Here is a 24,280-nt window from a genome sequence, read left to right as displayed (position 1 = left end):
GGATTTTACAGAAGATTTTGAGATTGAAATGAAGGATTTTGATGAGACATTACAAGATCATGTATTTCCATGGTTCCATATTGTACAGTGGGCTAGTGAGGACTTACCAATAAATACAGTCTTAAAGTGGAATTACAAGACTATTAAAAAAAAGGTGGAGGAATTAACAATAGATACCAATGAATTTCTAAAGAATTGTCAATCATATAAAATAGATAACTTTTCATTAGATGATGACCAGACCCCATATGCAGAATGGGCTGCAGCTCTACTTGTATTAATACCTTCACTAAGTAATATTAGATATGAACTTGTACCACGAAGAATGAATGAAAATTTATTTTGGCAGAGGTATTTCAGTACTATACGAAGTATTATTATAAGTGATGTAAGTTATATATTATTTTCAAATTTCTTTGTATATTATTTTCTAAATTCTATTTTATTTATTTATTTATAGGTTATATTTTCTACTGAAGATGTAAATGATAACGATACTAAAATAAATAATACCAGTTTATGCAATACAGACTTATATAATAAGGATATAGGATATGGAAAAGATAATATTCTACCAGACCATGCAAATGATACAAATGGTAGGGCCAGTACATATAACACTGGAGAATCTGAATTAAGAAAAAGTAACAATATCATGTCAAATATAGGGGGTAATGAGGAACACTGTTGTAATTATAGTCAGGATATTAATATTTTGAAAGAAATGAGTTTAGATACAGAAAAAGTAGATATTAAAGATACATTTCTACATTCGAATGATGAGGAAACAAGGACTTTGGATAATTTACCTGTAATCCAAAGTGATAATGTAATTATTGAACCAATATATGGAACAGATATACTTTGTAGTGAAAATATTGAAGACAAAGTTAATACTTATGAAACTACTAATCAAGATCATAATAATACTTTGGAAATAGATAAATCTTTATATATAGATTCTATTAGTGAAGGGAAATATGAAATGGTAGGTAATGTGGAAAATAGGCATGGATTTGAAGATTCTATTCAGCATAAAGAAGTTAATAATGAGGTCCAAATAACCAGTGAAGTTATAGATGAGAATTTAGATAAACAGAAGTTCAAATGCATGGGGAGTTTTAATATAGAAACTGAAACTAAACATATTAATACTAATGAGGAATTAATGACTTTAAATAAACATAACCAATATCATATTCATAATAATCAGGAACCATATTTATGTACTAAGCAACCAAATATAGAATATAATGATAATTACTCTTCTAATTTTTCACAAGTATTATTATATTCAAAACTTTCTAATTCACTGTCCATAAATAAAGAACTTGAAAAGGAACAATCACATTTAGAAGATGTACTTCATGATATAAATGAATCTAATTGGGATAATAATGATATAGATAAGATAAATACAGAAGATAAAGGAATAAATAAAGATTTTGTAAGTAATAATATTGATATTGTAACAGACACTAAAACTTCATATCCTTTAGTCTTAAGTGCAACTCGAAAAAATATTTATATGGACGAAATAAATTTATTGAGTATACAAAATAATGTAAAATCTACTGATAATAAAGAATTAATTAATTCTAACAGTCAAATGACAAATTTAAATAATGACTTGGATCACACTGATATCACAAATCAAGATTTAACTTATCTAAATGATTTGGAAGTCATTTACAAAAATGAAACTGAAATTATGAGTGATAATCAAAGTACTGATAATTGGAATTATGATTTAAATTCTAAAAGTATTCAAGAAAATGAATTTAGCAGAGCATTAAGTAATGATACTATACATGATTTAGTGCAAAGTAAAGATCATATGGAAGATTTACAACAAATTCATGGTAATATTACATTATAAAAGTCTACCATCTTACCCAAACAATGGAAAGCACTGAAACATCAAGAGAATTATACTACTTCATACCTTCATATTAATAACTAATGTTCAATATTATTGACAATGAAATATATCTACATCTAATTATCTTAACAAGACTACAATAATAAAGTATAATTCAAGAAAAAGATGAATTATATATAAATATATAATGTATCAGGCAAACTAGTCAAAATACTTCATTATAAGTTTTCAGTTACTACCTTGTAATAGCTATATTATAAGATCTAAGATCTTTTATATTGAAGATATTTAGTCATTTTTATCACACAAGAAATTTTGAAAAATATTTCTCTCTATATTCTAGCTATATGTACCTTGTCTAGGCCAAAAGTAATCAAAATAAATTCAATGAATTTTTGTTCATTTCTATACATAAATACTTGTTTAAACATAAATTAATACATTAACATTCTAGTATGTATATTGAATAATTCAATATTAATTCATGGTAATATAACCTGTTATATTTAAATATAATTTTATTAATAAACTAACATCCTAGTTCCAATATATACCTCATAAAACCACTTGAATAAATTTAGATTATTTAAAGGTGAATACTAACAGGTAACCTTTGAATCATTTATAACAAATACACTAATAACTACAAAGTAATCAGACTTGGTTGTTGAGATGATTCTGATGCCATTACATTATCATTACCACTCATATCAATCTGACCTGAAAAATAGGAGTCAAGCTGAGAGTCTAGACGAGCTTTACAAGCATCAACACCCATATAACTATCGAGTGCAGCATCCTAAAGAAAAAAGAAGAAAGTTGTTTAAAGAAGTTCAAAAATTCCACATCAATATTATTTTCAAATACTATGTAATGTCATAGTCCTCATTATTGAAACATACCAAAGAAGCCATTGTTGTTTTCTGAGACATTCTATTATTTCCTTTCCCATTTCTACCTTTTCCACGACCTCCTCTCATACCACTCCTTCCTCTCCTTACATTATTACTAATATTACCTCTAGTACTAAATTTACCCCGAATGTTAGTTTGCCTTCTGCCAAATCCAGGTTTACCTATATTTGTAATATTTCTATTATTACCTGGACGAAGTATCCTTCGCTTATTTAGACGTCCAATACTTGTATTTACTCTACGACCACCATGTACCTCAAATATTCTACTACGGCTAGTTATCGAGCTACTAAGAGATTGTTTCCTCTTTGCATTTCCACTTGCAATACTTGACTTTCTAAAACCTCCGAGACTGTTCCCACGACGTGATCCAGATATACCTATAAACAGAACAAATATATATATATATATATATATATATATGCATATATATCTAAATAAGAATGCAAATAAAAGAATAGGAATAATAATTGGTATATCAGTAAAATAGAATGAAAATGAAATCTTGCAACAATTCAAACCAATATCTTCAACTAAAAACCTAACATTTCCAATTATATTCAATAAGTACCAAGTATCAATGGGAAATCTACAATTATTATTGATTACATTCAAATATATTCTAAATGTTTAGTTAAAATACTATATAAATATATCTATAATTAGTCAAGTATGCAGATCAAATACTCTAGAAATAATCCAAAAAATAAATCTTTCCAATAGTACTAAATTTAAATAAAAAGTATACGTTAGACATATATCTCATTAGTAGTTTTAAGTACTAAATATTATTTATTTTATTTCTTAATTTTTATAGGGCAATGTATCCATTTATATATATTAGTCACTAAATATATAAGGACTAAATAAAAATAACAATATAAAATTCAAGTAACATATTACATTGAATATAATTTGAATGTTGCATGTATTACATTTCATCTATTTCTAATAGTTATCATTCCATTTACTTTTAATATTACTTAACGAACCTCGACCACGTGCAAAATTACCTCTATACTTGGTACCAAAGGATCTAACCATTATTGATTTATTGATTAGTATTAACTTAAAATTCAATTAAATCAGACAATTATTAATAAATAAGATTTAAAAAAAAATTCTAATTTCTGTATCGAGTACTTTTTTAAAGGGAAAAATAACCCAAGAAGTAATGTAGTTGTCTCCACTGTTAGCGCCTTATGCTATGAGTACGGTACCCCTCTATTGTACGTAATTGCATGTACTGATAAGTTATATATATAATTTATGATATAACTGATGATTTCAACAAGATATATAAAATAAACAATATATACTAATAAAGGGATAATTCCCTTTTTAACAAAATCAAACAATGTTGCATATAAAGAACTCATATTTTAGGCTTAATAAGTATATATTTACCTTCTAAACGCGCCATTTAATATGGATTAGATTCTAATTAATTTTTATCAAGAAAATAATAAATATTTCTTAAAGAAAAGAAGGTATTTAATTCAAGTATAAAGTATCACTACTAATTTTTCTTCCTAATTTTCTTTTTATTTATTTCATGTTGACATTTTGCAGCCTCATTAATAAGAGACACTAAAAGTGATAAAATTATAAAGATTGTTATTAATGTAAATATTGCAGATATTGTTAATTTTTGTGATAAAATATTCCAAAGTGTGTTAGGTTCAAAATTCTTATAAGGAGAAGTCATGTTCTTATTACTAGTATCTCCAGAACTTAATATATATCTTATATAATTTAATTCTTCTTGTATTCTTACTCTTAAATTATCTTTTTTTCCAAAAATTAGTGATAATGGCCAAAATTGAACAAACCACATTATTATTTCTGCATGTTGACTATCATATCTCTTTGAAAATAAAAATACCAGAAAGATAGTCTGAAGTAATACCTTTACAATACATTTCCCAAGTACTAAAGCAATAAAAAAGTTCCAAAATGGCATCATGAAGTGACCACATACAATACCGCATAAGTCAAACATTAAATTTGGCCAACAACTTAGTACAAAAACACCATATCCACCTAAATTTTCAATTAACTTCAATATTATAATTTTCACTAATCTTATAATTTTACCTTCATTGTTATTATTCATAATTTCTATATTAAAACCATATAGTGGGTTTTGAGTAATATCAGTTCTATCTAAATTTTTATAGTTCTCATTTGTAATTATTGTGGCTGTTTCTTTAGACAAATTAAAAGTACTTTTATAAGCTTTCATTTCATACTTACAATCATCTAAATCTTCTATTATATTTCCTTCTTTACTAATCTTATCATTTCCAATAGATCTCAGATCTTCATCTTTAATATCATTAGTATTTGCAGTAAATAAATTACCTATAGTACCTTTAATATTATTATTAATATTCAAGCTAGCTTTAGTAGCTGCATATGCTGCTGCATATGGTGGAATCTCTCCTAAAACAGTACCAAATCCCCATAAAAGTGAATAAGGTAAAATTTTTAATAAGAGTGATAATAATGAAATTGGTAAATCTATTTCATTTGGCTGGTCTTGTATATTACAAGGAAAATACTCACCAGGTCCTAGTATATTTCGCCACATATTAATTCTTGGATCAAAATTAAAAGTATTGAAAGTTTCGGCTGTAGATATGATAGAATATATATGAGGAAATAAAAATAGTAACCCTGTATGAAGACCACATCCAAGGCCAACAGAGCTCAGAAAACCTAAAAGTACCCACCACACTATATTTAATATAGTAATATATAGCTCTCTATATAGTTCAGTATGATAACCTTCAACAAAGCTTGTTATCCATATAATTATTCCTATTAAAATTAAGAGTATTAACCCCTTATACAAATCTGAAATAATCCTTGCAATACTCTTTTTTAAAAAATCAGATACAAATATAAATGCCAATGTTAAAGTTATCCATGGGTTTTTTAATAGATGAATATCCATATTATTAAGATCTCTCATTAATTCATGAGTTTTATCAATATATTTATCAGCCATCTTCACAAATACCCGTCAAATTACCCAACAAAATATGTATTTGTAGTGAATTTAGACTAATACCTAATTAGTATAATTTTGAATTTAATTAACATCTATCCATTATATTATTTTTCCATTATATATAAGTGCTAGGGGGTTTTAAACCAATAAAATTAATAAGGAAAAAAATACAAAAACTTAGGCGGGAATTGGTTATTTTCCCGCTTTCTAGTAATTTTTGCATATGACAATAAGATTGGAATTATTTTATTACCGAAATCTCTTAAAGAAAATTTTATTATTCTAATTAAACAAAAGAAGATTTCTTGTACTAAACTATTAATCAAACAATTATTATATCTAGTTTAAAATGACTAATTATTTGAGGCATATCTATAGACAATATAAGAGTTTTATATTTTCTACACATGCAAATTCTTAATAGTCTCGTCAACGATTTACCTGAAATCTAACAAATTTGACTTGATAATATATTAAGTACATTTCTTTTTAATACCGCTACACTATTATTTTGATTAACTACCTTATATATTTCTTTACTTTTTCTCTCTAGAGTAAATTTATAGATAACAAAATGAGTATAGGAATTAGATGGTTCTTTGTAATTACAGTACTTACTTACCTATTTCAGGTCAGTTTAGGTGTTCAAATTAATACTCAGAGTAAAAATGAAATTCTACCATATAACAAAAAAGTTACTAAGAGGAAGCTAACTGTTACTGAACTAGCAAGGTTTACAATGGGAAAGGATAGTAATCTCCAAAATAGAAGACTGCAAATATCACTTAGTGATCAAGAAGTTGGAAATAGTTCTTTACCAATAAGTACTTTATTAAATAGTACTTTACCCAATAATAAACTGAATTTACAACATTCTAGTTCAGACAAAGTTTTAAAACAAGAGGATTCATCTAAAGAAAAAAATAAAAATTCTGAGCTATTCAATAACTCAAGATCTATATCAACAAATATAACAGAAACTACTAATTTTATAAATACTACTACAGTCTTACCATCAACAATATCTAATAACGAAACAGTTAAAAGTATTGTACCAAAAACTTTAAATGGGAATACGACAAATGATAATAAGAAACCATTTGATAATGTATTTCAAATGATACAGAACCCAGATTGGGTAGCTACTGATGGTGATTATCATTTAATTGAATTTTTCAGGCCAAATTCAACAGAACCATTGGTTCGTTTGGTTAGTCTAAGTATTGCTATGTACAATACTAAACAAGATACTGATGAAGCTAAGAAATTAATTGAGTTATTATTAGGACCAATTAAGGAATTTAATTCCAAAAATAATACTGTATCTAATGAAGAAACATTTGATAAAAATATGAGCTCTTCTGGAGTAGAAAGTGAGATTACAGATTTCCTGGGTATATTAGGTAATATGATTTCGTTTTAAAATAATTTGATAGTAAAAATAAAAAAAAAAAAAAAAATATTCAGTTTCGTATTTATTTTTTAAGGTTTAAATTGTATAGATTTAAAATATTTAATGATTGAATCTAGTTTTGTAGCTTCTTTCCCATTACTTCCTAAATTTTCACAATAGTCTTCAATATTATTTAGAATATCAGAACCTTTTAAGTTATATTTTAAAAATAGTTGTTCAATATTATTAATTGGTAATAGTGCTGAGAAATGTCTTGAATTCTGAGCTAAATAAACAATTAGATGTAAAAGAATTAGATCAATTAATTGAATAGTAAATAAACCAGCATCTACAAGTTTGGAATTTTGGATATCTTCTAAATTATTATCATCAAGAAAATCCAATGCTTCTTCAACATTGTTGGCATAAAATTTTCTTAATTTAAGTATTGCATCTGTCTTTATAAAATCATGTTCCACAAATTTGTTAATTACACGTTTTAAATTTTTATCTAGTAAAAAATTAAATGTAATTTAGTTAAAGAAATTAAAATACTTCTAAATAAAATATTAACTCCCATATATTAAAAGAATTATAATTGTATTAAATTTTTTTTTGTAAATATATAAAAAAATATTTTTATATATTTGAGTTCATTTCTGTTAATATATATAAAGTATATTTTTAATTAATGATGTGATTCCATAATCATTTCTTTTAATATATAGGATACTAATAAAATTAAATTTATACTTACCATTTGAGTATTGTATTAGTGATTGAATAATACTACATATATGTTCATCTAGATCACGTTGTTCAACATTTCTAACTTTTTTTTTTTTATCCAATATTTCTATTGAGTAAGCTAATAAAGCAAATAATGGTTTTAATCCATACCTATTGGTTGTTAAATGAAATATAAAAATTAAATAATTTCTCAATAAATAATAATAAAAAATTCCAACTTACATTTCAATAAATAAATTACAATTTTCACTTGAATTTATTAATGAAAAAGATATTATTTTAGTAGCCAATGGACGCAAAAATATTGCTTCACGCATAAGCCTAATCATTAAATCAATACCTTCAAGCTTGTTAAAAACAACTCTTGCCTCATTTTCTAATAGTATAACTGATAGAATATCTGATAAATTAAACAAAAATTCTTTTTCTTCAATAAATTTCGGTTCTTCTTTCCTTAAACCAAATTTTGCTAATGTTACCAGTATTAAATCTAGAATAGAATTATTGTATTTCTCAAAAGTATTTCGGCAACACTCTAGTGAATTCTGAACAAGAATACATAGTATCTCTGCTTTATGTGCAAAATTAGAATTTATCTCTAATTTTTCAGATTTCAGGCAACTTAATAATATGTTATATAATTCTTTAGCAGCAAATATTTTATTTGAAACCTGAATAGGATCTATATCTAGTAAATTTTCTATAAGTTGTAATCCTTTAGATATAGCTGTATCTATATTTTCCTTATTATTATCTATATCTGTAGATATACTGTTTTCTAAATTCATTAATACTTCTCCAATTAAACTAAATCCAATACTATGTTCAATTGATTCAAGTATATTTGACCAGTATGTCTTATCTGTGTAATTTTCAATTGATATATCATCATCACCTTCATTTATATCAGGATCAGTAATATCACACAATATTCCTAGTACAACCCCATATATCTCATTTTTACTAGTATTATTTATAAAATTATGTTCTTCTTTAATATATAATAGTTGTCTAAAAATATTCATACCACCTAATTCAATAAATTTTAAAGTCATCTTTCTTGATACTCCAATCATCCATAATTCCGTTATTTCACTACTTATTAAACTATATATATCTACCACATTATTAGAATCTTTATATAACCTTGATAATTTTGATTTTAAAATATCTAGAAAACTATTTAAGTTTTCTATTGTCAAGCTATTAACTTTTGTATTATTAATATCTTCAATAGTATCTTCTTTCTTTCGAATAGATTTTTTTTCTTCCAAACGTATTTTTTTATTATGTTCGCATTCCATCTAATATACAAATTCTTTTCTAGTTTTTAGTTAAATTCTACTATTGAGAAATATGTTTAAAAAGATTCAATAAAACTAATGGTATTTGTGTTATGCAATAAGCCGCCCAATATTACTATAAAGTTATTCCTTGTTAATCTTAGTCTAATTATAAAGAGAAATTATATAGTTAAAAATAAAAACAACATATAATATATCTTGTATATAAAATAGATAATTTCTTAAAATTTAAGCTATAAAGTGTAATTTTTATAATTTTAATTTATATAAAGTTATTTTAAGATTATATTACTCAATAATATAGAATAAACTATTATTTTTTTCTTTAAAAAAAAAAAAAAATACATTTATTTTTACTTTAAAATTTAATCTAATTTATCTTAATATTATTGTAAATATTTTAGGAATATATAAATAACCAATATATTTCTAAATAAGTTAATAAGCTAAATAAAAATTTATAAGTTCAAAAATTAATAAAGATAGAAAAAAATTAAATAAATAGCTTTAGTGGTATTCAATTTAATAAATAAAATTTTATATTATTAACTATGCATGTAGAAAAATAATTCAAGATCTAAAAACTAAAAACTAAATATACCCGCTAATATTACTCTGATCCAACAAATATATTACTTACATTTAAGCGGGTAAAGGGTATCGAATTAACTTTAGAGTATAGATAACTTCTAACTTTAAAATTTGAATACTCTTTAGATTGTAATTATATGAGATAGGGGTATAGATGTTTTTTTTTCGCAAAAAAACAGATAATAGTGAAGGAAAATGTGAAGTAGATGTTGACTCAGCAAGGGAGAAAACTTTAAAGGCAACACAGGCTCTAGAACAAACTCAGAAGGAATTGGAAGAAAAAGAATTGAAATTAGAACAAGAAGCAGCCAAACTTGCACTACAGGGTGATAAATCAGGTGCAATAATGCTTCTTAAACGTAAAAAACTCATCACACAAGAGAAAGAGAAACTAGCTAATTCACATTTACTACTAGAACAACAGTTACTCAATTTGGAAACTATAAGAACACAGCAAATGACAATGTCTGCATTATCAGCTGGTATGACAGCTCAACAATCAATAAGTTCATGTTTAAATACTAATAAATTAGAGAAATTATCTGAAACTATAAAAGAGCAACAAGATCTTCAAGATGAAATATCCCAAGTATTAACTCAATCTCTACCTACAATGAATGAAGAAGAACTTTTAGAAGAATTAAGTGCAATACAAGCTCAAGAAATAGATAAAAAAATAATTGAATCATCTAGAAGTATATTTGAGTCACTAGATAGTATATCTGATAAGACTAAAAATCATGGTGAATCATCAATGATATCTGGTAACCGTAAAATAATTATACCATAATTATATTTCATAGGAGAAAAGAAGAAGTTAATATTAAATATATAAATACTAGATAATTCATAAGAAAAGTGATCAATTTAAATTTAACTTAAAATATTGGTTAATGTTCCTCTTTATTACTTAATATTATTTTTATACGAGGATATTCAACAATAGTTTGATCTGACAAATTCTCACCTAAAGTGAAATTTAAATTCATTTTGAAAGGTTTTATAGATGATTTGAAAGGTGAAAGGAAAACTTCAACTTTATCATTTTCAATCATATTGATTAATTCGCTCTCTTCTTTTATATTCAATTTATTTAACAACTGTGAATATTCAGATTTATATAAATCTAATATTATATTTCTCAACATATATTTTTCAGAGAAATTTCCACTAATTAATATACTATCTTCAATTTGAAATATACATTCAATTTTCCAGTATATTATATTTAAATGCTTGTTGTAATATGTTGTATTTGTTTTTCTAATATACATATCTTTAACTGGGCAAAATTCAATTTTTATTTTTCTATCTAAACAAGCTTTTTTTAAAAGTGGTATTGGACTAGTTCTATCACGTTTATTACTATCTTTTATTACCTTAATCAATGAATCTTTTTTTACAGTATTTGGGTGAATTACATTATCTCTATGTAGATTTCTCACAGCTACATCTATTACTCTACGTGTATCTTCCAGAAACTTAAAATCAGTCCATAATTCATCTTCATTATATTGACTTCTAGGTATTAATTTACTTGTTAATGTTTTGATACGATCTCCATTGCACCCAGATAATTTCTTATGAGCTTCTACACAAGATAAACAACATGACCTTATTAGACATGCTGGACAAGTATATTTAGCATTATTAGTGCAATTATGGCATATTCCATTCCTATCCTTATTGATTAGAGTTGTATATGTCGTTTCTATATTTTTATTAAACATTTCAATAACTTTAAATATGTCATGCCCCGCTATATTTGGGAGCGGGTATATAATATTAATATACGACATTTCATAAGTAGGATTTTAACATCCTTACTAAATATATGTTTCCTAATTATTTAGTAGTATTTAATAGATGTTCGAATATTATTAGCTACTTAATAACTTAATTTTTGAAATAATTAATATTTGGAATATATAGTAGAATATGACAATATTTGTATCGGATAGTATAAGTGACATATCTTCTGATATAACAGAAGATGATGACTATCTCTTAGATGGTGAAGAATATAATGATGAATTTAAATTATTACCAAATGCTAAATGCTTATTTGATGATTTTGAGTCGGAATACACAAGTGTTGTATGGAAACATATGAAGGAAGTACACAATTTCACTTGTTCAAAGTATATTTTTAGAGATGATGAATATGATCGTGTAATACTAATAAATTACCTTAGAAAGTGCCAAAATGATAATCTAGATATTGAGGAAGTATGTAATAAGATAAATGAAAAAAGTGAATTTTGGGATGATGAAAGATTTTGGAAATTAACTTTAGAAAATGACAGATTAATTTTAGAAGAGGATTGTGAAGAGGACTATGGAGATGATGATAATTGTATGCCTATAAATAGTAATGAGAAATATAGAAATATATGCATATATAGTGAAATGACAACTGAAGAAGAGAATAAAGTCTTAAAGAAGAAGATAAAGTCATTATCAAATATTATAGTAGACCTTCAAAAAGTAATTAAAAATTCTGATTCACTAAGAAAAAAGTTTGAGGAAAAGAACTTTGAATCATATTCATCTCAATATAGTATATCATCTACTATTCCAAATATTGAAGAGAAACATATATCTTTACTAGAGTTTGAAGATCGATTACTTGATTTTCCACTTGAAACAAATAAAGAGTCAACAGAAAAATTCATTTATGAAGATGAGTCTTATTTTAATTCATATTCTCATTTGGATATACATAGAGAAATGATACTAGATGAGGTAAGAACTAATTCATATTTTAACTTTATTACTAATCCAATAAATTCCAAATTATACTTTAAAGACAAGATCATACTTGATATTGGCACAGGAACAGGAATTTTGAGTATATTTGCAACTAAAAGCGGAGCTAAATGCATAGTTGCAATAGATGCAGCTAAAAATATACTAGAAAAAGCTAAGGTAATAGCTCAGAAAAATGGTCTTTGTAATAAAATAAATTTTATATGTGGTAAATTAGAGAATTTAGATTTATATATAAATGGTAATGAAGTTATAGGTGTTCGTAAAGAAAGTAAGCCTCCAGATAAATATCAAAAATTTAAATGTGATGTTATAATATCAGAATGGATGGGATACTGTTTACTATATGAAAGTATGCTGTATACTATTTTAAATGCACGTGATAAGTATCTAAATTCTATGGGATATATATTTCCATCTTCTGTATACCTACAAATATGTCCAGCAGATTACCACAAGATGATAGATGAGTGTATAGTACCATGGAATAATAAGTTATACGATTTAGATTTAAAAGAATTAACTCCATCACTTCAGTCTTTAACTGGGTCTCCTATTGTAGAGATTGTCCCGGTAGAATTGTTGCGCTGTAATGAAATGACAAATCTGACAAAAATAGATATTAAAACTATAACAGTAAATGAGCTTCTATCGTTAAGACAGCCATTTGAAATAAATATAGTACCTAAGGAGACTGAGTTTGCAACTTCACTAGTTATTTCATTCAAAACAGAATTTAATGTTGAGAATGGTAACAAGAATCAGATCTTTCCATTGACTATGGAAACCTCACCATTTAATAAGCCTACACATTGGAAACAAACAGTACTACATTTAAGAGGACCCAATAATACTCTACTGAAAGCAGTTGATATCTTAACTGGATATTTAACTATTACTCCAAATATAGCAAATAAGAGGCATATAGACATTTTAATTGAATTATATAACACTAAAACAGTGGACGGTAATCATTATCCTATTATAACCAATCACTATTCACTAAATTAAAAAGTACGTATTAATATTGCAAATTATATCATTCATTACAAGTACAAATAAATTTAATAAAATAAGTAGTGAAATATGACTTTATTAATTAGTTTAATATTTTATAGTTTATATATTATGATATAAAGTTTGAAGATTTTCCTAACTAATTTGTTGTATTTTATCATTTATTTAATATTGTTTAAGCATCTTCTTTGCAACTTGAACCACTCCATTATGCTCTCGCACTCCTTTCCCACTTAGATTATTCGAATATTTTCTCTTATTACGCTTCTCACGTTTTTCAAGCTTATTTAAACGTTCAGCTTCCATAATATTGGCACTTTTCCCTACCATTAAAGATACATTTAATTCACTTTCTAGAGCTTTTCTTGCTTCAATATGCTTTTTTGTAGCCTTTTTACGAGCTAATAATTCTGGTAAGGGCATTTTCTGTGACTTGCGAGTTCTAAATCCAAGTGCTTTAGCTTGTATATCTTCATATTGTTGCCTTTGAAATTTCCCTAGATGAGGATATACCAACTTCCTTATATCTCTAATTGTCTCATTAAATATATTTCTCATATTATCTTGATTATGAAAGTTTTTATTCTTTTTATTCCTACTCATATAGCCAAATTATACCTTAATAAAAAGAAAATACAATACTACCTTTAATTATAAGTACTCTATAATGCAATATATATACAGCGCCTATATATTTAGCTCATGCAAAGATGCCACAGGTACTGAGGTATATTTGTTAATATGGACTATTAAATAAAACATAGAATGATAAATAGATATAAATATATATAGCTAATTATATATAATAGTAATCTGAAATTTTACTCATATTTAAGTACCTGTATTTAATTCAGGTTGAGATATTTCAGTACTATAATTTTGTTCTATCCCTGTTTGTAGTTTTGATATAACTGATGTATTTGTTCTAGATATTAATCCAGATTCACTTTTTATACTATTTTGACTGTTAAGTGAAATCAGTTGGTAATTTGTATAGTAATCTATGGTATCTTGTTGTAGCTTGATGCTAATAGATTCTGGTAGACGTCTGATGAGGCGACCTATTAATAATAAATACTATCTTGTTATCTTTTATTTGAATATAAAAGAAAACATACCTGGATTTCCACTCCATTCAGTAAAAGGAGGTATAACAGTATCAGGTGATATTACAGTATTTGGTAATATGATGCAGTTATCCTTGATTATACTAGCATGACCTAAGACAAAAAAATTTTAGTAAGAATAGTAAATATTATAGTACATATGAATTACATACCAATAATACAATTGTCTCCAATTAATATATTTGAACCAATTGATGTTGCCATTATAATTGAGTTTTCCCCTATATGTACACAATCACCGATACTTATTGGAATAGATCCATATTTCCTAATAATAATTTCAGTTATTAAATAATAAATTCTCAAATCTAAGATATATATGATATTATGTTAATAGTAAAGACTTACTCTTTAAATTTCTTGAAAGAAGGCCGTATAATGCAGTTTGGTTCCAATATTACATATTGACCAATTCGTATAACAGCCAAATCACCACTAGTGGGGGACAGAGAGTAAATAATATAATAGTAAGATTATATATATATTGCTTTTATAAGCGTACCGTAGTATAACTCCTTGGTCTATAATACATGTACCTAATAGGTGGATATTCTGACTTCCGCATAGGATAGTTTTACGGCAAACAATATTCCCTAATAATTAAATATGTAATATTAAATAATATTTCCTGAATATAAATTAAATGAATTCATACCTGATGCAGTTTGTATATACTCTTTCCTATTTCTTTTAATAGGGGATCTTTTCATTTTTTATTTTTTATTTAAGGTATTACTCTTCTCTTTCTTTTCTAAATAGATCTTATTATCTAAGATCCAAGGTTATATTATATAAAGCCTACTGTATATAATATTTTACAAAATGAAAGACAATAATTTCTCTAGTGAAGTGTAAGTGGTAATTACCTAAGGTATTGCATGTGTTTCAGCATATCACTCCAACAGGTTAAGAAAAGAATGGGGGAATTGATAACAGTAGTGAAAAATTAAGCGGTATCAAATACCGCTATAATTTAATTGTCTCGTCTCGTCTCAAAAATTTTTGACTTAAGCTAATTGTAAATTTGAAATTTTACTTAAAATTTAGTTATTTTGAGTAATTCCACTACAAATAGACCGTGAGGATAGGAGCGGCTACTTTATAGTTTATTTCTATATTTATTTTAATTTTTATTTATAGACAATAAACGAGAATGTCAGATATTGAAGTAGAGCAAACAGCTGAACAAATACATCTGGAACATGAAGTAGTTACCGACTTAACTGCAGCCATTAGAATTGTACTTAGAAATTCAGCTGTACGTGGTGGTTTGATTCGTGGTTTGAATGAAGTTGTCCTTGCCCTGGACTCTAAGAAGGCTCAAGTTTGCTTTCTATCAGAGTCATGTGAAGAAGACTGTTACAAGCAATTAGTTGAGGCTTTATGTCGTGAAAGAAATATCCCATTAATTACTGTCCCTGATTCAAAGGAATTAGGTGAAATGGCAGGTTTGTGCAAGGTTGACAGAGAAGGTAATCCTCGCAAAGTTGTAGGTGCTGCATCTGTAGCAGTCACAGACTATGGTGTAGAATCTGAAGCTTACCTCTATCTTCAGAAACACATTGCTGAGAATTGTCGTACATAGATATTTAGTACATAAATAGAATTAGTTACTTTCTAATACACGTAAATGTAATATGTAGTTTATTTCTTTTGTTTTATATATCTTTAAAAGGAATTGCCGTGCTTGTTAGTTATGGAATTGCTTTTTAGGTAAATATATACAAGCGCCTTGGATATAAGATTGGATAATAATTCTAATTATATGACTTTTTCCTGTTGAAATTATGATTGAGAAATGTGTTAAGTGTATCAATAAATCAAATGCTAAGGAGCTAGCTTGTTTACTTGGGTTAAATCGTAGTATAGAAGATATTACAAATATGAATGAGGAAATAGACGTGAATAGTTTAACTAGGAAGGGAACTACTTTACTACATTTAGCCTGTGAAAAACAGGATCAAGAATGTTTAAAAGTTCTACTTTCTCATCCCTATATTAATATCAATATTATAGACCCTTTAACTGGTTGGACTCCTTTAATAACTTTAATTAACTCAGGAGGAGATAGAGATTGCTTGGATATACTGCTTGAAAAAAGACCGAATTTATCACTCTGTGATAAATTCCTAGAAAATTCACCTTTACATTGGGCTGCAAAACTAGAGCTACCTCATGTAATATATCGTTTAGTTAAAAGTGGAGCATCAATTAATTATGTAAGTAGATACTCAGGTCTCACTCCATTACATGTATCTATTATAGATAGTTGTGAAGAATCTGCAAGTGAATTAATATCATTATCAGCTGACCCTATGATAAGAGATGATGACTACGAGGGATATACAGCTTTGCATTTAGCCGTAATTAATAATTTACCTAACATAGCTATCAATATATTAGAATCAAAATCTTCAATAGATATAAATAACTGTATTGACAATTCTGGAAATACTCCTTTACACTTAGCTTATAGTCAAGGATTGATTGCATTAGCAAATAGATTAGAAAATTATGGATTTGATAATACACGTGAAAATGTAAATGGTGAAACTCCAATAGACTTGTACAACAAGTGGTTACAAACAAATAAATTAGATAAGCAAATTATACAGGAATCCAAACGAGATATAAAGGAAACAAGGAATAAGAAACATCACATAGATATAGATAAAATTATCGAAACACCAGTTTCTCAATTCTTTATTAAACATGGTTTAGCAGAAAAAAATACATTAGAGAAAGATAACAAGAAGAACATTTGCAAAGGTGAATTTTTATTTAAGCTATTTTATAAAGCAGGATATACTGAAGTAGATGATAAATTTGTAGAGTTAACTGATTTATATATTGCAAAGATAGGAGTTAAAGATGCAGCAGTTAGATCAAATATACTTCGAGCTATACAACAAGAACTTAAATATAATCAAGAACAATTAGAGAAATTATTACAAGAAAAAGCGAAGTATAAAAGAAAGAAGACTATAATTTACATAGTAATTGGATTATTGTCATGTATTGTTATTTTCTATATTACATACATCTTTCTACAAGCAGTAGTAGATAAACAGAGCAATTTACAGAAAGGTAGCAGAAGTACAAGGAACAAGAAGTTACACTCTTATTATGCTAAAAAGAAGACACAATTTGATCTTTAACATTTCCATAGTACCCCTATATTTCTTAAATAAGATAATTGCCTAAATCAAAATTCAGTGATGTATTGCATAGAATTAGAAACAAGAAATACTTAAAAGAATGGAACTAATCCATATCCTTAATTATACTCGAAGATTAATGTCTACCAGATTTCCCTTGAAATACACGCACCGGTGATACAACCTCCACAGGAATGTCTAAACCTAATCCTACAAGCATATCCTTTGTATCTTGATCTACAAGGATTATATCTGGTTCAACTTCAGATTTATCAGGTAAACGTTCCATACGACGTTCTTTTTCCTCTTCTTGTAATTTGAGGGAGATACCACGCACTGGCCCCTTTTGTATTCTTCTCATTAAGTGGGTAACAAATCCAGCAATTTTATTTCTGAGACGTTTTGTTGGAATATGGGCTACCTCTTCAGATATCTTCTTATTTGTTTGAAAGTCTAATGTTAGCTTTGATACATACTTCTCTACAATTAGACGAGCTGCCCTCTTAACTGTTTTTGTTCGCACTCTACCCATATTTAGTCAAGTGAAGGAAATGTTTAAGTCAAAATTTTTCCTTTATATACTATAGCACAGGGATAACCTTTGGAAGAAGAAAATTACTTGAGCGCTTTTAATAATATAATGATCTATCTTATTAATTAATTATATTTAAGTTAATAATACTGGTAACGTAGACACAATATTAAAAAATTCAACTATTCTTGAGTAGTTTATAGGCAACTATTTTGACAATCATACTGTAGCCTATACTAGACAAGACTATTGATTTTACCTATTAAATAAGTATATCACTATTGACACCTACATTCGAACCGTCTCGTCTCAAATAACCCGGGAAATTTATGGCGCCGTTTATATAAAAGGTATTATTTCCATTTAGTAGAGTGTCGTCGGACTTTCAAAAAAAGGTTTAATTGACCCTTTATTACCAATACTACTATCATTATTTAATTGTGTATAATTAGAATATTTTATGTCTACAAATATACAATCTGTGGCCTAAATTGATGAGGGATGATAATTCAAATTTACAATCTAAGGAGGTAGAAAGTGATCCGGCCACTTCTTTATCATCATGGTTACTTTGCTTAGAAGAAGATTTAGATAATGAAATATATGTAATATTACGTGATAGTAGGCAGTTCAAAGGTATATTTCGAAGTTTTGATCAGTATGGGAGCTTATGTCTAGAAGCAGTCTATGAAATAATTAGCAATAGTAAGCAGGAATATACCCAAATATATTTAGGTTGCATGATATTTCGTGGTGACAGCTTAATGTTGTGTGGATCAATTGATGAATATTCTGCTTCATTTAATGCTATTAGGAAACCATTGGTAGATATATTGAAAGATAATGAAAATAATAAACTTAAATGTATTAAAAAGGAATCCAGTGTATTTGAATGGGTACCCGACGAGACAATCTAATTCCCTATAGATTTGTATTCCTAATTATATCTATACTTCTACTTTCTAGTTAATAATATGAATACATTATTTAACACACAACACTACAAATCTTGCACTTTTACACTTGTATAAACGCGCTTAGCCAATTAACTTTCCCCTCTCCACCTTCAGAAATAGTTTGTTGTGCTTTTACTATAGTCTTGATGAACTAGTTATAAGGCTTGAATCTTTTATGTTGCAAATATCTGTATTAATATAACTATGAATATTCAGGAATCTCAAAGGAATGCAATTGGCTCAATGCTAAATTTGTCTTTACAACCAGGATTTGGTAATAATATGGTAAATCAAAGTGCTATCTCCACATCTAATACAACTACAACTAATGATATCTGGATTTTAGAGGGGCCACACATATGGAAAGTATTAATATATGATAAAGTTGGACAAACTATATTATCACCACTAATGAAAGTCGGTAGTCTACGCCATCATGGAGTAACATTACATATAAATTTAAATACACCAAAAAGCGTTATACCAGAAGTACCTGCACTGTATTTTATTTGTCCAACAATAGAAAATATAGATAAGCTTTGTGAAGATATACAGAATAAATATTATGAAAACTATTATATTAATTTTATTAGCCCTTGTTCAAAACATGTACTAGAATATTTCGCTAAAAAAGTCATTAAAACTGGCAATGTTAGCAAAATTACAAAAGTTATAGACAGATATCTAGACTTTATATCTTTATCTCCAACAAAATATACCCTTGGAATGGGTAATGTTTATTCATGCTTTCATGGAAATAATAGAAATGATGATAGTATCCAAGCTACTATAGATCGCATAGTTAGTGATCTAACTTGTGTAATCTCTTGCCTTGGAATAATTCCAATTATACGTTGTTCAGGTAATATGACATCTCCTAGCCAAATTATAGCTAGACAATTGGATTCTAAACTAAGAGAATTACTTAAACAATCAAGCACAAACTTCCCCGTAATTACTGGTAACCATAGGCCAGTTCTTATATTGTTAGATCGTGACATTGACCTTTCTGTTATGATCAATCATACATGGATATATGAAGGCTTAATACATGATGTATACAATCTTAAACTTAATAGAATTTCTATACCAGATGAATCAAATAATGGGTATAAGGCATATGATCTAGATTCCAATGATTCATTTTGGCGTCAATATTCTGGTGCTCATTTTACTGATGTTGCTAATGCTGTTGCTGAATTACTTAACGATTATAATAAAAAATTAGCAGAGCTTAACTACAACAATGAAGACTCCACACAAGTAGCTTCCAATTTGGCTATAGCTATACATGCACTCCCTGAAATGACTGAGAAAAAACGCAGTATAGATATTCACACTAACATTGCTACAGCTCTTGTTAATGAAATTAAGAAAAGGGAGCTAGATAAATTGTTTGAAATTGAGGAGTCTTATGATACAATACCAACAGTTTCTGGTTGTATAAATCAAATAGATTTACTTTTTACATCTACAGATTCTGATAATAGTAAGTTTACTGATATAGATAAGTTCAGAGTTATATTATCTCTATGCTTACATGAACGACATGGAAATAATATAACTTCACAAAATATTGAATATCTTACCAGACACTTTAATAATAAGGCAGAATATGTTGGAATTTTAAATTATGTATGTAAAAGACGTGGAAATAATTCCTTTAACCTTTCTTTTAGTAACTCTGATATCTCACCTAATACATCAAATGTGGTATCCCAAAATGTGTCATCCGGAATTACAAGCCTAGCCAAAAATATGGGTGAGAAAGTATTTGATATGGCTGGTAAGAATATTTTGCAGGGTGTAAGAGCACTTTTACCTTTAACGAAGTCTCTAAAGATAATGAAGATTATTGATTCTTTATTGGAAAATAAGACAAATACATTCTCAGCTACAAATTCACAATTGTCTTCTTCACTAAGTAATGAAGAATTTCTATATTTTGATCCAAAACAACCGTGCCAACCAGGAACTGATTCTAGTAATGTATTACGTATAAAGACATCATTCAAACAAGTGATAGTTTTTATGATTGGAGGTGGAAGTTTTGTTGAATCTCAAGCTATACAGAATTATGCTGATAAGGCTCAGAAGAATATTATATATGGATGTACTGAGTTTATTAATCCGAATGATTTTATTGAGGAGCTTAATAAAGTGGCAAATTCGTGATTTTATAAGGAATATTGAATATCATTGAAAATTTTACAATATATAGAAGTGCATATAAAATCTTCTAAAAGGATAAACTCGTCTTCAGGTGCGCCATATTTGCGTAAATATTCCAGATATTGAGGCCACCTTTGGCACTAATAAATTTTTCAGGTGTTAAAAATAGAAGCATTCTTAATATTATAAATACAATAAATGGATTAATATCTAAATTTGAGGTTTGCAATTGAAGTATTAAATAAATAATTAATATTGTTATTGTGAATACTTGTACAAATAATACACTTTGATTATAGGGTAATAAATATGGATACAAATACTGGTATAACAAGGCCTTATGAATATTATAATGTAGCCATATACTGCCTATTATCTTGTTTATTTTTTCATATTCTGGAAAATATTCCTACAGAATATGTACTACTTTCATTTTTACCTAAGAGAATAAGAGAAAGGATTAATGAAGAATTAAAAAAAAAAGAAGAAATTAAGCCAAAAAATCTACGTATTCGTGGAATAGCGTTTATTCATGCTATAATATCTAGTTTACTTGGATTATATACTTTGCTCTTACCTACAGTCCGAGATAATCCCTACAGTTCAACTCCTTCATCGTGGATTTATATTGGTACATTTTCATTGGGATACTTTCTATGGGATATAATCATAATATTAAGGCAATGGGGGCAAAATAATGATTCAAGTGTATGGCTATTTCATGGAATAGTTTCGTTTGTTGCATTATTTAATTCATATATTATACAAGAGCAATGTTTAATAGGTATACTTGCTAGTGGAATGGTAACAGAACTATCAACTATCTTATTAAGTATAAAATATTGCTATTATAATGCTGGTGATAATGAATCTAGGTCATGCAAGGTTATTAGTTATTTGTTTGTGCTAACATTCTTTTTAACAAGAAATGTTTTACTTCTCTACCAGATGAACATTGAGCTCTATAGAGCATACCAGCTTGCTCCATCATATAGGTCAAAAGTCTATATATGGTTCTTTTTCCCTGTTGGTGAACTGTTTAATTTGCTAAATATTTATTGGCTAATTAAAATTATAAATGTAACAAAAAGATCAAAGGAAGAATAATATTTTGGACATAATTGATAAAATAAGCGATATTGAGGCACTTCAAATTTATAATACAATAATTTGAAATAGAAAATTAATTTTCTACATAAAGTAAATTAATTAACGTGAATTATTTTATTTAATTTTATACTGATATCATCTTTAAGTAGGCTGCATTATTTATTGAGTCATATACACTAACTATACCTAGTAGATTCTTGTATAATGGATGATTAATTGAAGTAAATCCATATATTGTCATACTAGATTTGTAGTAATTTTCTAGTTTTGATGTGTTCTCATTTATGTCAAATAACTCGACAATCCCATCTTCACGTGCTACAGTCAATAATGTTTTTGTTGAAACTTTAAGGCAATCCATTGAAGAGATCTTTAGATTTGAATGATTAAACACATTAGATTGTATTGAAAATAGGGGTCCACAACTTTTCCTATTATCAAAGATATCAACAATACCCTTATTTAGTAGTGCTCTTGCAAATAAACAAGTATCTTCAATATAAGTTAACTTGCAGGCTGTAAATTCACTAGATATAATTCCTCCTTGCCAACCCTGAATACAATCGGAAACAATTGATGTTGAATATTTAGTTGGAGTTCTTAAATCTAAAGATAAAGCAGCTCCATTATCAAAAGCTACATATATTGTATTTTTTGTATGGCCATAGCATACATCCATTAATTTATATTGTTTTAAGTGGCAGACATCAAATATAATATTAGAATTTGTATTAAACTTATATTCTAAAGGTTTCGTTTTGTGATCTACAGTACTACCATTATATTCTATATCCCATAGTAAGCAACATCCATCATATAAAGAGGAGACAATTTCATATGGATTATATTCATTGAAGCGAAATCCTGTAATATTCATTGCAGGTACTCCAATTATATTGGGATTATCAGTCCTCTTACTTGTACCTGGCAAATTATAATGCCTCATTTTTGTATTTTTTATAGCTAACTTACATATTAACTCATTCTCTTTAAAGAGATGTATATCATCATACGCTATTGCTATAACTTTATCTTCTGATTGTCCAGTATACTTAGGCATCCAATGTATCCCTCCTACAGGTGGAAATACATGTTTATAAGTATTTCCAACTGAAAAATTATCCTCTAAATGATCGTAGCAGATAATATCAACACTACTATTGCCAAAATTTAAGTTACAGGTAGCAATATAAGTCAGATGATCATATTCACGTATTTGAGATGTATCTAACAACTGAGCAATAAATGGTGTCTGTGTAGCAGATATCTCCATTACCAGTGAGTAATACAATGCAGCATATTAATATATATTCGGTAAAATATCTTCTTATAGTAGTCCTACTAAGGTAATACAAAAATAGGCGATATAGCATCATCTATATAGTTCATTGTTAGCCTTCGATACCCTTTTTGGCGCTATATAGCGCCAAGTTTTGAGGCTTATTTTTATTATAGGATTTATCACCCAATGTACTAACTTTTAGGTTATTTATTTATTTTTGAATCCGATAGATAGTAACTCTTCCTTCATATATAAGGTTGAATTATATAATAGGAATAATTACTAGTATTATTGGAGAGAACTGACA

At 27.2% G+C, this 24,280-nt stretch overlaps 17 protein-coding genes across 17 annotated transcripts; 9 read left to right on the top strand and 8 right to left on the bottom strand.

Moving 5' to 3' along the window:
• Window positions 1-28: 28 nt before the first annotated feature.
• Window positions 29-1,879, top strand: cand_009400 (BSD domain-containing protein; the record flags this gene model as incomplete). The annotated part of the gene is made up of 2 exons (XM_067211180.1): window positions 29-388; window positions 461-1,879. The coding sequence occupies 2 exons, from the start codon at window positions 29-31 to the stop codon at window positions 1,877-1,879; spliced, it is 1,779 nt and encodes a 592-aa protein (XP_067069295.1).
• A 646-nt stretch (window positions 1,880-2,525) lies between these two features.
• On the bottom strand, window positions 2,526-3,840 carry cand_009390 (uncharacterized protein; the record flags this gene model as incomplete). Its single annotated transcript, XM_067211179.1, has 3 exons — window positions 2,526-2,681; window positions 2,785-3,176; window positions 3,789-3,840. 3 exons carry the CDS (start codon window positions 3,838-3,840, stop codon window positions 2,526-2,528), a joined length of 600 nt encoding a protein of 199 aa, XP_067069294.1.
• Window positions 3,841-4,315: 475 nt separating this feature from the next.
• Window positions 4,316-5,809, bottom strand: cand_009380 (uncharacterized protein; the record flags this gene model as incomplete). Its single annotated transcript, XM_067211178.1, has 1 exon — window positions 4,316-5,809. The coding sequence occupies one exon, from the start codon at window positions 5,807-5,809 to the stop codon at window positions 4,316-4,318; it is 1,494 nt and encodes a 497-aa protein (XP_067069293.1).
• A 577-nt stretch (window positions 5,810-6,386) lies between these two features.
• On the top strand, window positions 6,387-7,235 carry cand_009370 (uncharacterized protein; the record flags this gene model as incomplete). The annotated part of the gene is made up of 1 exon (XM_067211177.1): window positions 6,387-7,235. The coding sequence occupies one exon, from the start codon at window positions 6,387-6,389 to the stop codon at window positions 7,233-7,235; it is 849 nt and encodes a 282-aa protein (XP_067069292.1).
• Window positions 7,236-7,294: 59 nt separating this feature from the next.
• cand_009360 (uncharacterized protein) lies at window positions 7,295-9,259 on the bottom strand (the record flags this gene model as incomplete). Its single annotated transcript, XM_067211176.1, has 3 exons — window positions 7,295-7,716; window positions 7,963-8,105; window positions 8,178-9,259. The coding sequence occupies 3 exons, from the start codon at window positions 9,257-9,259 to the stop codon at window positions 7,295-7,297; spliced, it is 1,647 nt and encodes a 548-aa protein (XP_067069291.1).
• Window positions 9,260-10,004: 745 nt separating this feature from the next.
• cand_009350 (SNF7 family protein) lies at window positions 10,005-10,640 on the top strand (the record flags this gene model as incomplete). The annotated part of the gene is made up of 1 exon (XM_067211175.1): window positions 10,005-10,640. The coding sequence occupies one exon, from the start codon at window positions 10,005-10,007 to the stop codon at window positions 10,638-10,640; it is 636 nt and encodes a 211-aa protein (XP_067069290.1).
• Window positions 10,641-10,740: 100 nt separating this feature from the next.
• Window positions 10,741-11,580, bottom strand: cand_009340 (uncharacterized protein; the record flags this gene model as incomplete). Its single annotated transcript, XM_067211174.1, has 1 exon — window positions 10,741-11,580. The coding sequence occupies one exon, from the start codon at window positions 11,578-11,580 to the stop codon at window positions 10,741-10,743; it is 840 nt and encodes a 279-aa protein (XP_067069289.1).
• A 208-nt stretch (window positions 11,581-11,788) lies between these two features.
• Window positions 11,789-13,630, top strand: cand_009330 (uncharacterized protein; the record flags this gene model as incomplete). The annotated part of the gene is made up of 1 exon (XM_067211173.1): window positions 11,789-13,630. One exon carries the CDS (start codon window positions 11,789-11,791, stop codon window positions 13,628-13,630), a length of 1,842 nt encoding a protein of 613 aa, XP_067069288.1.
• A 171-nt stretch (window positions 13,631-13,801) lies between these two features.
• cand_009320 (uncharacterized protein) lies at window positions 13,802-14,239 on the bottom strand (the record flags this gene model as incomplete). The annotated part of the gene is made up of 1 exon (XM_067211172.1): window positions 13,802-14,239. The coding sequence occupies one exon, from the start codon at window positions 14,237-14,239 to the stop codon at window positions 13,802-13,804; it is 438 nt and encodes a 145-aa protein (XP_067069287.1).
• A 228-nt stretch (window positions 14,240-14,467) lies between these two features.
• On the bottom strand, window positions 14,468-15,473 carry cand_009310 (uncharacterized protein; the record flags this gene model as incomplete). The annotated part of the gene is made up of 6 exons (XM_067211171.1): window positions 14,468-14,697; window positions 14,755-14,856; window positions 14,916-15,031; window positions 15,112-15,198; window positions 15,266-15,356; window positions 15,419-15,473. 6 exons carry the CDS (start codon window positions 15,471-15,473, stop codon window positions 14,468-14,470), a joined length of 681 nt encoding a protein of 226 aa, XP_067069286.1.
• Window positions 15,474-15,916: 443 nt separating this feature from the next.
• On the top strand, window positions 15,917-16,348 carry cand_009300 (40s ribosomal protein S12; the record flags this gene model as incomplete). Its single annotated transcript, XM_067211170.1, has 1 exon — window positions 15,917-16,348. One exon carries the CDS (start codon window positions 15,917-15,919, stop codon window positions 16,346-16,348), a length of 432 nt encoding a protein of 143 aa, XP_067069285.1.
• Window positions 16,349-16,550: 202 nt separating this feature from the next.
• Window positions 16,551-17,921, top strand: cand_009290 (uncharacterized protein; the record flags this gene model as incomplete). Its single annotated transcript, XM_067211169.1, has 1 exon — window positions 16,551-17,921. The coding sequence occupies one exon, from the start codon at window positions 16,551-16,553 to the stop codon at window positions 17,919-17,921; it is 1,371 nt and encodes a 456-aa protein (XP_067069284.1).
• A 136-nt stretch (window positions 17,922-18,057) lies between these two features.
• On the bottom strand, window positions 18,058-18,453 carry cand_009280 (40s ribosomal protein S17; the record flags this gene model as incomplete). Its single annotated transcript, XM_067211168.1, has 1 exon — window positions 18,058-18,453. The coding sequence occupies one exon, from the start codon at window positions 18,451-18,453 to the stop codon at window positions 18,058-18,060; it is 396 nt and encodes a 131-aa protein (XP_067069283.1).
• Window positions 18,454-18,947: 494 nt separating this feature from the next.
• On the top strand, window positions 18,948-19,370 carry cand_009270 (LSM domain-containing protein; the record flags this gene model as incomplete). The annotated part of the gene is made up of 1 exon (XM_067211167.1): window positions 18,948-19,370. The coding sequence occupies one exon, from the start codon at window positions 18,948-18,950 to the stop codon at window positions 19,368-19,370; it is 423 nt and encodes a 140-aa protein (XP_067069282.1).
• Window positions 19,371-19,613: 243 nt separating this feature from the next.
• cand_009260 (SEC1 family protein) lies at window positions 19,614-21,584 on the top strand (the record flags this gene model as incomplete). Its single annotated transcript, XM_067211166.1, has 1 exon — window positions 19,614-21,584. One exon carries the CDS (start codon window positions 19,614-19,616, stop codon window positions 21,582-21,584), a length of 1,971 nt encoding a protein of 656 aa, XP_067069281.1.
• Window positions 21,585-21,890: 306 nt separating this feature from the next.
• cand_009250 (uncharacterized protein) lies at window positions 21,891-22,688 on the top strand (the record flags this gene model as incomplete). The annotated part of the gene is made up of 1 exon (XM_067211165.1): window positions 21,891-22,688. One exon carries the CDS (start codon window positions 21,891-21,893, stop codon window positions 22,686-22,688), a length of 798 nt encoding a protein of 265 aa, XP_067069280.1.
• Window positions 22,689-22,815: 127 nt separating this feature from the next.
• cand_009240 (uncharacterized protein) lies at window positions 22,816-23,964 on the bottom strand (the record flags this gene model as incomplete). The annotated part of the gene is made up of 1 exon (XM_067211164.1): window positions 22,816-23,964. The coding sequence occupies one exon, from the start codon at window positions 23,962-23,964 to the stop codon at window positions 22,816-22,818; it is 1,149 nt and encodes a 382-aa protein (XP_067069279.1).
• Between the last annotated feature and the right edge of the window lie 316 nt (window positions 23,965-24,280).

Source organism: Cryptosporidium andersoni, assembly GCF_001865355.1.
Source record: "Cryptosporidium andersoni isolate 30847 chromosome Unknown contig_31, whole genome shotgun sequence".
Classification (NCBI taxonomy): Eukaryota; Apicomplexa; class Conoidasida; order Eucoccidiorida; family Cryptosporidiidae; genus Cryptosporidium; species Cryptosporidium andersoni.
The sequence above is the reverse complement of the archived record's forward strand: the minus strand, read 5'-3'. Positions and strand labels throughout refer to the sequence as shown.